We start from the raw sequence: 12847 nt of genomic DNA, 5'->3' as shown, positions 1-12847 counted from the left end.
AAAACCCTTACCAATACCGTCACCAAATCACCAATATCAGGTTTGATAGACTTAATGTAAACAAATACACTACAAAAAGGAAAGAAAATTTAAATAACAACTCTGCGCAGCACAAACACGTGTATACACTTACACCTCAGCAAACCGACCCCAAGTAATTGTAGTTTGATTATTAAAAATATAAATAAACAACAATAAATCGACAGTTGACAGCACAACAAGACATCATATTGCCCACGTCCGATAGCATCTCTGAAGCTGGATAGGTATTTTTATTATTAAATTATCGTAAAATTATCAAAAAATCTTTTTAGAAGAGATTTCATGGTGTGCATATAAGGAGACTGATGAAAGCTTTGCATAGAATAGGTAAAAAGCCTCACAGGACGCCTGCATCCCAACAGTGGGAAAAGGTATGGGCCGATGATGATGGGGTAAAAATAACTAAGTATTTAATTAAAGATCGTTGGGTTTGGATTAACCATATTATTCTGCAAGATATGATTTAATTTGTGAAAGAATATCAGTTTTAAAATGTAGTATTATATATCTTTAGAATGAATAGTATGTATGATAAATCTAGGACTTAATATCCAATTGAACATTAGAAAAATAACACTCAGGATGATAATTCAAATACTCACAAGACAGTAGACTACCAATGGAGAACCCGCTCTTCAGTCGTTGGAACAGAGGCTCCTTAGCGAGCGTGTCGGTCAAGTTGCCGACCCTCGCCTGCACTGTCGGCAACAGCGCCGCCATGTCGGCAAACTTGTTAAATACAGTGTTGCCCTCCTCCAGCGTGAGGTTTGATGCTGAGTAGAGTTTCGTCAGGAGGAACGATTTGATCTGTGTATAGTGATGACTTTGAAAAACTTGATTTTAGAAAAAAATTATACAATTTCGGATTCAATTTATATTGGGTAACAAGAATAATTTTGAGAAATTTTTAAAGAATAGAAAAAATTTGATCACGAGGCAGGATTCGAACCTGCGTATCTTGCCTAACCGTAGCAACGCCTAGCCTCTCGGCCACCCGTGATCCTGCCACAGTAATCGAATTTCTTCTACTCTTTTGGTTTCATGTGCCTTTTTTTCTATTCTTTAAAAATTTCTCATTTATAAAGCATTTCAATGCTATAAAACTAAAAATTAAATTTAACAAAGGCCGCGTTCCATCGATACAATATTGTAATCATTGAAATAATGTTTCGTATTGGTTGTGATGGTTCTTAATCATCTCAATAGATGGCGTGGGGTGCCCCTTAGGCACATGAAACCGAAAGAGTAGAAGAAATTCGATTACTGTGGCAGGATCACGGGTGGCCGAGAGGCTAGGCGTTGCTACGGTTAGGCAAGATACGCAGGTTCGAATCCTGCCTCGTGATCAAATTTTTTCTATTCTTTCAAAATTTCTCAACTTTCGCGTTTATAATATACTAGTTGCGCCCCACGGTTTCACCCGCGTAAGTCCGTATCCCGTAGGAATATAGGAATAAAAGTTGCCTATATGTTATTCCAATTGTCCAGCTGTCTACGTACCAAATTTCATTGCAATCGGTTCAGTAGTTTTTTCGTGAAAGAGGAACAAACACACACACACGTAGTACGATAGGATAGGAAGTAGGATATGTACTATGGAACTTTGCAATGTAACGACAATATTGCTTGTTTTACAAATAAACAACTTATATCACAGATTGCTAAATAGTCAGCTACTAGACTCAAATATTATTTTGTCTGTAAGGCTCATGTCCCAACCAAAACTATTTTACCCAGGATTATAAATGCGAATGTGTATTTATACCTTTGTTTGACTCTCTCTAACATTGCAACGGATTAATTTTATTATAGTTTTTGTGTCAGTCCCATTATCATTTCCTTAGACCTCGCAGATTTAACAAAAAACCTAGTAGGCACCTTCATAAAACACAGCACTCCTTTTGACGCAGATGCGTAAAATCGTCTGTCACATCGCGCGTGAGACTACGGTCTGACACGCGACACGATTCTTTGTTTTTCCAAGAAAACGATTGACCTATTTTGCTCTTATTTATGGAAAAACCATTATTATAAGCGTGGAAAACTTTGTAATTATAGTAACAACGATTACTGTCTTTATGGTTATGAATTATGTTATAAAGAATCAAACGAGGTTTAACTCGCCTTCAAAGTACATACTTTGTTTATGTATTCAGTAATTATCAAACACATTTTGATTTGAGGGTTCGGTAATCATGTGTTTGCTGCAATGTAAGTCATTTTAATTAAGTAGCTTTGCCCCGCGTTTTCTTTAATACCCTGGACAGAACCTTGTAAAAAAATTATTTAGTTATCGCTGGGGCTTCAAGTGCTTTAATTGTAGATCGGTATTGAAGTTTGAAGCGTAACAAACAGACAGACTTTCACATTTATAACATGTAAGTATGACTATGGATTTACTTGTCGAAAATAAATGTCATTTTTTTTGGTCTCTAGACTTAATAATAGAAACAACAAGTAGCCATTATGCGAAAGACGTCACAAGGTACATATCATAAAATCAAATCAAATCACTATATAGTATAAAACAAAGTTAGTATAGAGTTATTCAAAAAAAATTATAATATATGTCATAACATTCATTAAATAGTGGACCAATATTTTTATTCTTGAGGTTTCTAATGAGATGTGTTATTTTATTTTTAAAGATAGCAGAAAACCTTCACGGTATAGGGAAAGGGGTTTTACTCCGAATTTAACACGTGCGGAGCCGCGGACAAAAGCTAGTTGACTATATTTTGTATTGCGCAAACCATTCAATGATAAAGGTTCAATAATGTGAAAATAAATAAAAAAATGCAAATTTCAATGCTGTGACATTTTAATTATTGCTAGCCTTGCTGATTAAGAGCATTTAAGAATTTAAAAGGATTCGTAAAGTTATCATAAAAAATGTTGGTTTTATAGAGCAGTGTGTATAAATTATATTTATACATTTAGAAATTAAAAACTTTTCAACGGATTTTAAACGCGATTTATTCATTATATTATTAACCCGACGTTTGAACACTTTACAGCGAGCGTGGTCACGGGGAGACTCCCCGTGACCACGCTCGCGTTTAAAATCCGTTGAAAAGTTTTTAATTTCTAAATGTATAATACTCGCGTAAAACCAAACACAAGAAAATACTACATTTATACATGCTTATGGTCCTGACTTCTGTCGCTTCAAACGATTTTTATCATTTAATTGTAATTAAATCGGGTGACAGTGCACTAGTGAAAATCTCGAGAGAATCGGTCAAGCTATTCAGGAGAAAAGAGGATTATCAAAAGGCTCTTCCTTGGACATAACGAAAAGATGTATCTGTTTTATTTAATATACGATTCGAATTACAAATTTGATGGAAAAACATAATCTTACATACTAGTATTTCAACCGGTTATAGCCGGTTCAGTGTAATAATTTTTTTTTATATATTTTTTTTAACTTGACGCTTATACAAATATTGTATCAGTGCTAATTAATAAAAACTTTTGCTAACAATCTCTGAATAATAGAAACTTACTTAAATAATTTTAAAACAAATATTTTCAAACGTTATTTGACTTTGTGTATTAAATGGGTGTGTTATTTTTACTGAAATGTCAAACGTGTTAAAATTTTATATAACATCAGTTGTATAAAATTCCATCACCTTTTATTCGTTTATTAAACCGAACACTTAATTCACATGTCTTTATTGTTTTTTTTTGTTCGTTACAGACAACATATACGTACATTTTATGTAACCTTTTAAATATGTAGAAAGCTTTTATTGCAAATAATTAATCTTCCTGTTATTGATAACCTATCGATGATATTAAAAACCAGTAGGTACGTGTATGATATGTCTGCTTTATGCAGGTACAGCACTATTGTGCACCTTCTGCTTTTTTATGTACTGTATAGGGAACGCACAGACCCCTCAAACAGCGAAAGCTATATGTATATTCTACTATAGAGTATAGTATATAGTAGAGTGTGTAGAGTGTGTAGAGTATAGTAATATAGTAGTATAGTTTATTATAGAGTATATGGTTCATATTTTGTGTTATGTGCATTGTTCAATAAATCATGCTTATTAATTATTTTTCACCATATTTCATCGACTGGGATTAGGATGAAATTTGGTACACATTATATAAGCTGTTAGCATCGACGTATCGTGTGATCTTTAAATGTGCATTTTTTGTCCAATCATCATTATGCAACTTTGAAACATCTCAGAACACGAGGCAGAATTATCATAATCTTGTATTTTTCTACTAAGATGTAGTAGTAAGTAGGAGTAAAATGCGTTTGCTGCATGTAATTGATATAATATTATCTACACTAATATTGTTAAGAGGAAGCTTTTGTATTCTTGTATGTTTGTAACATTTAGATACAAGAACCACTAGATCGATTTCAAAAATTCATTCACCATTAGAAAGCGACTTCTTTATTGACATAGGCTTCATATGTACCATGAGTGAAGCCGGGGCGCACAGCTACTTGCTTTGTAAAAAGTTTACAAATGTTATTTGTTTAATGAGTTGTAATCAAAGCTTCAAAAAATTAAAATTATTAACTTATTTTATGTAAACTAGAACAAATGTTCTAGAAAATGTATACGTCTTACTGAATAATATAAACTCAAAGATTAAACTTGAATTGCGAACTATGTGACAATGTTGATTCACATGACTAATTATTAACCTTATGCGATCTTAATAATCACAAAAGAACCATGGGAAATCTTAACACAACGTATTCTTTGTAAATAAAGGCTCTAAAAGGCCCTGTGTAAAATTCAAGCGAATACAATACAAAGCAAATTCAAGGGACGATCTGTGTTGGTTCTATGTAGTTCTTTATCAACTGAAAATCTTTCTTCAAATACGTAGTTATTAGTGCAGAAATCTCTGGGCAGGTTTAGCCTGTCATGGATTCAGTTTTTAGAAGTGTTTATTTATCACATTTATTTGAAGGGTATTTTCAATTGAAGTCATTTCGAAATAGGACAAAGGAAGCAAGACATCCAATTTGAATCTGAATGAAAAAGAACGAGTTAACGATATTACCAAATAAACCAGAAAATATAGTTAAAAATATTAATATAATGCTGATAATGATGAATTGAAATCCCTATGTAACACACATTAATACATATTTTAATATGTACACTAATATGGTGTTTATTATAAGCGCAAACAATATTAGATATTACGTATTTACGAGGGAACATTAAGATTCATTAAACGATACAAAATTACAATTTAAAAAATTACTTTCTCTTCTAACATCCCATTAGTTCACGAATAAGCACATCATCCGATTACGTAAAAAGGTATACGCCGACACTAACGCGTGAACGGTTTGTTTATCAATGCATAACCTTTAGTTGTCATAGCACAATGGCGGGTGACGCCGGGCGAGCATTGTATGTGGCTAACAATGTCACTTCACGGAATTACGCAAATATTTGAAATATAAATATATCACCTTATTTATTATTGAGGTAAGGACGACTGGGATTGTAAATAATATAACAATATATATGTACATAACGGTTCTACTTTAAACGTTAGGATGTCCACCTATAGGTATTTGTTTTAGTCCACTTTCCACTAATATATTTCTCTCAAAATGTCTAGTATGACTGGTCAGCGGCGGCCAGCATCCAGTCGCCCAGTACGTGATTTAGAGACAATTTATGCCTCTGATATGGGTTATTTGTGGTCGGCGTCAGCTATCTATTAAATGACATTTTCATTTTCAGATTTTGGTATTAAAAGAATTCTGCACAATTTTGAATTTTCTTCATAGATGCTTCTATAGGTATACTCCTTAAACACTGTTTTTTAAGTAAATAAGTAGGTACACATTTTTATAAAACATTTTTTAAAACATTACTTTTTAATAAGCCCTAGAACCAAATAAACAAACTATTCAGACTTCCTTTATAATATTAGTAGTCATTTCGATATTTATCACGTATCCGCGTAATTTCAACGTTTTATAGAAAAATCACGTTCAGACGCATACCGTCATGCGCACATGCGTAGAATGCCTCTAGTGCATTACTTCTTACCTATATTGTAATATCTAGGCAGAAACTATGTTATAATTATTGTATCTGTTTATTTAAGCTCATTCCCTCTGTACTGCCCAATCCCTAGGTACTAATCCCTTCCAACTAACAGTGAACTCTGGCTTCGTCCTAGGTACATATTATATACTCAGGGATCATTGAACGAACATTGAACGATGAAGAATTTTTTACATCGATCAATTAGCGCATTCAAACAATTTATATTATAAGATATAGATTTAACATAATCATTTTCAGTCAACTCAACCTACTTCTTCTATTTATCAACTTGCAATTGTATATTCCTACACACTAGGTAGCCACGGATATAATTCTAGCTAACCTAACCTTTTACATATATTGCCCATTAATTGTGCAAATTTATATCATATTTTCTCATCACAGTTTTACATACAATTATATAAACCACTAGTTAAATTCCCTATTTAAATTTTCAACAGTTCATAACCTCGCGAGATCAATTGTAATTTGAAAATTTCTTAGTCTTGCTTTCCATCCTTGGCTTCACCCGATAGTCAATGATAAACCCGCAGTTTCTGATCCCGTAGGATTTTCGTCTCTGTACCAAATCCAAACCCCTCCAGTGGTTTGGGCGTGAAGATGTGACACACAGAGTTATTTCGCATTTTTAATATTAGAAGTTTTTTAAAGAAGAAAGATTTTAAAGTGAAATAATATATGTAAATTAGGACACATTTAGTATCCATCATCTACAGTAACTAACCTGTTTTTTTCCTCATTAAGGAAACAGTTAAATGTCTTTCGGAAAGTATTTAACTAGTCATTAATCGTCTTCGATATTGTTTTAAAGAGTAGGTAGGTACATACCTAATGTTCTTAAGTACTTATTAGATAACAAGCCATGTATGCGTTCAGACATAAAATAAAACTGAATATTTATTTTCCGTTATAATATAATGTTGTAAATTTATAACAAAGAATTTATTGTCAGTGTGGAACCGATAAAAGTTATAGTTCATACCAAATTATAATACGAAATGTAAAATTATATGGTACTTACCCAAATAATTTTTACGTACAAATAATATAATAGGAAGCGTCAATGCCGATTTAATTGGGAACAAATGAACACGGTAGGTACAACATCACCTCATTATTATAATAGCATTTCAATGGATCAAAATTCCGCATATTACTTCCTACTATAAATAGGTACTGGGTTATTTTAAATTTTAATTTCCCGCGCTTTTTACGTGATAGATAATAAAGACATAAATATATCCAAAAGCATTTAGGTATAACGTACATATCCAACAAAAAGAGATGTATCTTTTTTTTTTTTTTATGTCATAGCGGGCTGCTGAGCTGGTGGTTCGCCTGATGGTAAGCGATCACCATCGCCCATAAACATTCGCAAAGGTAGTTCCTCTGTGAATGCGCTGCCCGCTTTTTTGAGGTAAGGGAAAAGGAAAGGATTAACGACTGGAAAGATGGAATGGACTAGGGCGGGTGAGGAAAAGGAAACGGGCCTCCGGCTCCCCCACTCACCGTACGAAACACAGTGGCATGCCACTATTTCACGCCGGTTTTCTGTGGGGGTGTGGTACTTCCCCGGTGCGAGCTGGCCCAATTCGTGCCGAAGCGTGCTCGACTCCCACAATAACAATCTGTGTCTGTATACATCTTAAAATAGGTCCAGTAGTTGTTATAATTTTTTAAATCGGTTGAAATTCTAGGCATCTCACTTACATAAGTAACCATTAGCGCAAACTTACCGATCCGAAACCGAGTAATACCATAAACAATAATTTTCAAAACGCATCGTAATGCTTGATAAGAGTCCTTCGTCTAATGACAGACTCATCTGGCTGCCACATCCGGGGGTCGAAACTATTGAGTGACCGTGGCCTGTCGTCCGCCACTGAGCAGTAAGCACTGGGGACAGATTACAATGCTTTATTCGTGTCGAGGCAATCCATTTGCCTGTTATTAGTTCAGAATTATCATGACTTCAATTATCTATCGATTTATGTTAGGGTTTCTAAGTTGCAGTTATCGATTTAAAGCAAATCTTTCATGTGATTGTATTCATAATAAAAATGCATGTATTCTAGGATTATATCTACAAATAGCTTGTCAATTTAAGGGGTTAAAATTTAAATTAATTGCTCATTGCTTAGTCAACTTGGAAAACAATAAAATACGTAATTAATTGTGCGCAGTCGTAATAGTATTAATTATTAATAATCTGTAGCCTTCGCATTGAACAACTGGACAAATAAACATAAATTTAAAGAGTATATATTCAATTTAAGGAGTAATATACAGAATAATATCCATTTGTGAAATATACGTCATTGTTTTCATTGTTTAAAGAATTCGTTACCATTTTCTCCTATATTTCCGTTCAGTTTTAAAGGGTTAACTGGACTTTATAAAAATTATATGGACTTATCACAACTTTTAATGTCACCAATTTTTCGACAGATATCAAACTCGCGGGAATTTAACGGTGTTTAGAATTTTACGGTGACATAATATTGCTTCTGAAACATTTATTTGCGAGAAACATAAAGCTATGATATCATTATTTATATTAAAAGTTATAAATATTTATAACCATATGCCATAAAGTAATTTAAACCTCTTTGAGTGGTTTTTCCGTATCGCATTAATGATAAACTTTATACAATTAGCACCTTTAGTGCGACACGCTAATGAAAAATATACATATAAATAAAATGTTATATATAGCTACAAAATAAGAAATTTATATTAATACTAGCCGTAACCCGCGACATCACTCACGTGGTACGTTTTCCCGTGAAAGACAACAGACAGCCATACATCCATACTTATAAACTTTCGCGATTCTAATATAAGTAGGATTACGTAGAAATATAAATATATTTTTGGCGCCTTATAACATCTATTTATAACAAAGCTTAATGTCATAGAATGCACCTTGATACAGCTGGCAGCATCATAAAAAAAATTAAATGTATTATTTATCTGTGACGGTACTTAATGCGCGCGGGAAAATTATTACGTTGAATTGTTATAAAAATGTTTTTATAAGAAAATTAATTATGAGAAGGAAGTAGGAACTAATGCATTGTTTCCAAAATTTTTTGGTTAATATGCTTTGTTATTTTATTGTCATACAAAAATCTTTGTATTATATATAACTTATTTTACTAGGATGTAAATAAGTATGAATGCGAATGCGAATAAGGATTAATGTAATGTTTAATAAACACAAAGTTAGTACATACTATATGCAACTATTACTTTGTGATTCAATGCATAATTTTATTGCAATATTATATGCATTATATTATGCATTTTAGCCTCTTCATTTAAATTAGAGTTACACTAATAATAGAAAGAAAGAAAGAAACATTTATTTCTTATTATTAAATCATCATCATCAGCCCATCTATGTTCCCACTGCTGGGACACAGGCCTCCTAGGAGGGTTCAGGCCATAATCACGCTGGCCAAGTGCGGGTTGGCAGATGTCACATGTCGTCGAACTTTTGATTCTCGGACATGTCGGTTTCCTCACGATGTTTTCCTTCACCGTTTTAAGCAGTGGCGAGCGGTAGTTCATTCTTGTTATATTAAATAATAAATAACAGTTTACTTTTTCCCACCTTTTTGATACCTACTTATTTAACATAATAAAAATGAAAATTCGCGTACTACTAATGATAAAAACGTTTACCAATATCAAGCTAGTCTTTGTCTCCAAAAATGGATTACCAACTTTATAGTGAATAAAAAGGAAAGGTTTGAAGCTCTCTCCCACATTAATTACGAATCAGTAGCATTGCTATACATGCTACTATTTCACGCCGATGTTGGGGGGGGCGTTGGACTTTCCCCGGTGTGAGCTGGCCGATACAAGCTGAAACATGCTTGACTCCCATATTAAAAATACTGTAATATGGAATCTTTTTGTTTTTTTTCAAGAAATTAATTTTTTGTCATTGTCGGCAATGGAGCTGGTAGGTCGCTGATGGTAAGCGCTACCACCGCGCATAAACATTTGCAGAGGCGTAAGGTCGTTTGCAGACTTTGCAAACATATGGATTTACAACTTTTAATGGAAAGGGTTAAGGAATGGTGGAGGAATGACGGAAAGGATTTAGAAGGGTAAGGAAAATGATACGAGTGTGTTATTTTGTTAACCTTTTTACATATTGTTCCCAGTAATGGTGTGGGGTGAAACAAGATGGCAGCCCATCAGCTGCGGCTGCTGCTATGGAAAGACTATCTCGTGAGGAAGAGGAACCCGGTGAGTGATAGCGTATCTGAGGAAAAGGAAGTTAAAAAATTTAAGTTACGTTTTTGGCTTGTACGTAAAAATTATTATAGTTAGTATAATAAGGAACACTAGCTCCTAAGACACACTATATATAATGTTATAATATTATATATAGTGTGTATAACTATAAAAAACACTCCAACAAACAACACACACACAAACACAATAAAAAATATATAATATTTGTCTACATAAAAAATAGAAGGCTTTTTTTATTTAGGTAGAAAACTTCGCGTTTTTAAAGCAAAACCATTACTAGTTATTATAATGAAGTAGTTAATAGTTAGTAGGTACATTATAACTTGTAATTGTGCATTTATTGGAACTCTATGCCTAGTAGCTATTCAGTTTCAAGAATTAATATCTATGAATGAACCAATCGTAATTAATTATGGTACGGTATTTAAGTGGTATAGTATAATTAGCGTGCGTACATTGCTTATGAATAATGTAATGTATGATTCAATGAGGAATATAAAAAAGAAAGAGTAATTTTATATAACAATGTTATATGCAAAAGCGGGGACGGCTTTCAAAAGGTGGGAAATAAATAGAAAATTTTAATAATTATTTTAAATAAAATACTAAACCGCCCTGGAATTGTCAGAACTAGAGCAAATTTAAAAATATATGAGCTATACATTATTCATGCTATTGCCCGTGGCTTTGTCCGCGGGTGAAACCACGTGGCGCAACTAGTAATATTAAAATTTCATTTTTAAATTATTAACAGACCTTAATAATATGTATAAGACGGTGGTCGACAAAATAATATAGTTAGGACATTGTAGTGGATAATTTTATGTGATCTGAAGGTCAATAGATCTGTTATTAAACTTTAAACCTTTATGATTAACGATTTATTACTTTAGTAAGTTGTAGAATTCTTAATAGAAGTAATTATGATTAAGGAAAACTCTTGTCATATATTATGTAAATCAAAATCATTAAAAAACCTTATACGTTGATCAATAACTATTACCACTTATAACTTTTTGAACCCTTATCTTTAGCATATCATTAAGGTACTTATTATTATTTTTTTAAATTCGTTTAACTTACGTATGGTTAGATTATGATGGCGCAGAATGATAAGGAAAAGAAAATTGATATATTAATATTAAAGCTATTGTAAATACATAAAACATTATTTGTGAATTATTATACTGATTATAAAGTAAAAAAGGAATTAGTTAATTTTAAGTAAATAGTTAAAATAGTAAAGTCCTAAATGTTCGTAACTTAAAAAAATAGTAAAATAGTAAATGTTGGCAAGAAACACTTAGGCAAATATGCGGGCCCAACTTAATTTAAAATACAAGTGACAAGTTATATCATAAAGAGCAAGCATAATTATTGGATAACTAGACGCGCGTCCCGGCTCCGCCGTGATATCAAATATCCTGTTTCCCAAGCGAGCGTTTAATCGGAATAAAAGTATCCTATCACCCAAATCAGCTCATATCCTGTTTTTGTATAAAATTTCATCTAAATCCGCTCAGCAGTTTCAACGTGATTGACGGACAAACATCCAAACAAACGAACTTTCACATTTATAATATTATTAGGATCAATGTGATTAATTTGCAGTGATATAGTTATTTGTATAACAATATCGTGACATACAAAATCGTAGTTTTCAGTAAGGATGAGAAAACATTTTTTTTATTTAGAATACATCTGTGGTTTACTCTTTTTGATGTTATTTCAGATAACGATAGCTGGTCTATTTTGGGCGCTGTGTGTCGTCTCCAGCATTTGCATAGTCCGGTACAACATCGACAATCAAGACTACCCTACGTGTAAGTGAAGCATAATTGAGCGTATTACTTCAAAAATTACAGAGAATTTTGAAGAAAACATCTGAAACATACAATGTTCGCTTATTAATAAAGGAAAAGCAAAGAAAATGAAAAGAACTTCGAAGTTTAAACTTTTGATCTACAATTTTTTACCGCAGAAAAACCACTGAATTTATGTATATAAATATACATATAAGCTATAGACGTAGCAGTGAAGCCTAGTAATAAAAGAAATAGGTCTTAAAATTAAATATTATTCGAATAAAATCCACATACCATGCGTAAAATATAGAACTCTCCCATTCTAATCACGTGTTCTTATCAATTTCCAGGTCAATTCGCAGCTCGTAGTCTACCAAGTGCTGGTGTCCTGTCGTTTCTGCAGTCGTTTATATGCAACGTCAACAATGAATGCTCTCCGATGGATCAGTATCAGGAGATACCGACTTATGAGAAGTCCAAGTTAGTTTTATTTTTAATTAGCTTCCTGCTCGCGGCTTCGTCCGCCTCCGTATTATTCTTACCTTTTGAACCTTACCCGGACTGTTCAGAATGCACCAAAAACATGATTATAAAAATCAGACCAGCCGTTCTCGAGTTTTAGTGAGACTAACGAACAGCAATTGATTTTTATAT

At 32.9% G+C, this 12847-nt stretch overlaps 2 protein-coding genes across 2 annotated transcripts in view; one reads left to right on the top strand and one right to left on the bottom strand.

Annotated features, from left to right (window-relative positions):
* Window positions 1–2214, bottom strand: part of LOC119837298 (TNF receptor-associated factor 3) — a 30175-nt gene extending 27961 nt beyond the window's left edge. The window contains exons 1-2 of the mRNA XM_038362815.1: window positions 2182–2214; window positions 645–849 (exon numbers count right to left, since the gene is read on the bottom strand). Coding sequence (XP_038218743.1) covers window positions 645–849; window positions 2182–2214 — 238 coding nt within the window. The remainder of the gene's footprint in view (window positions 1–644; window positions 850–2181) is intronic.
* Window positions 1–12847, top strand: part of LOC119837297 — a 67090-nt gene that overhangs the window by 16747 nt on the left and 37496 nt on the right. The window contains exons 2-4 of the mRNA XM_038362814.1: window positions 10295–10379; window positions 12121–12211; window positions 12544–12673. Of these exons, the coding sequence (XP_038218742.1) occupies window positions 10317–10379; window positions 12121–12211; window positions 12544–12673 (284 nt within the window). The 5' untranslated portion in view covers window positions 10295–10316. The remainder of the gene's footprint in view (window positions 1–10294; window positions 10380–12120; window positions 12212–12543; window positions 12674–12847) is intronic.

This window comes from Zerene cesonia, chromosome 27 (genome assembly GCF_012273895.1).
Source record: "Zerene cesonia ecotype Mississippi chromosome 27, Zerene_cesonia_1.1, whole genome shotgun sequence".
In the NCBI taxonomy this organism is placed as follows: domain Eukaryota; kingdom Metazoa; phylum Arthropoda; class Insecta; order Lepidoptera; family Pieridae; genus Zerene; species Zerene cesonia.
Note: the sequence above shows the minus strand (reverse complement) of the source record. Positions and strands in the feature narration are given on the sequence as shown.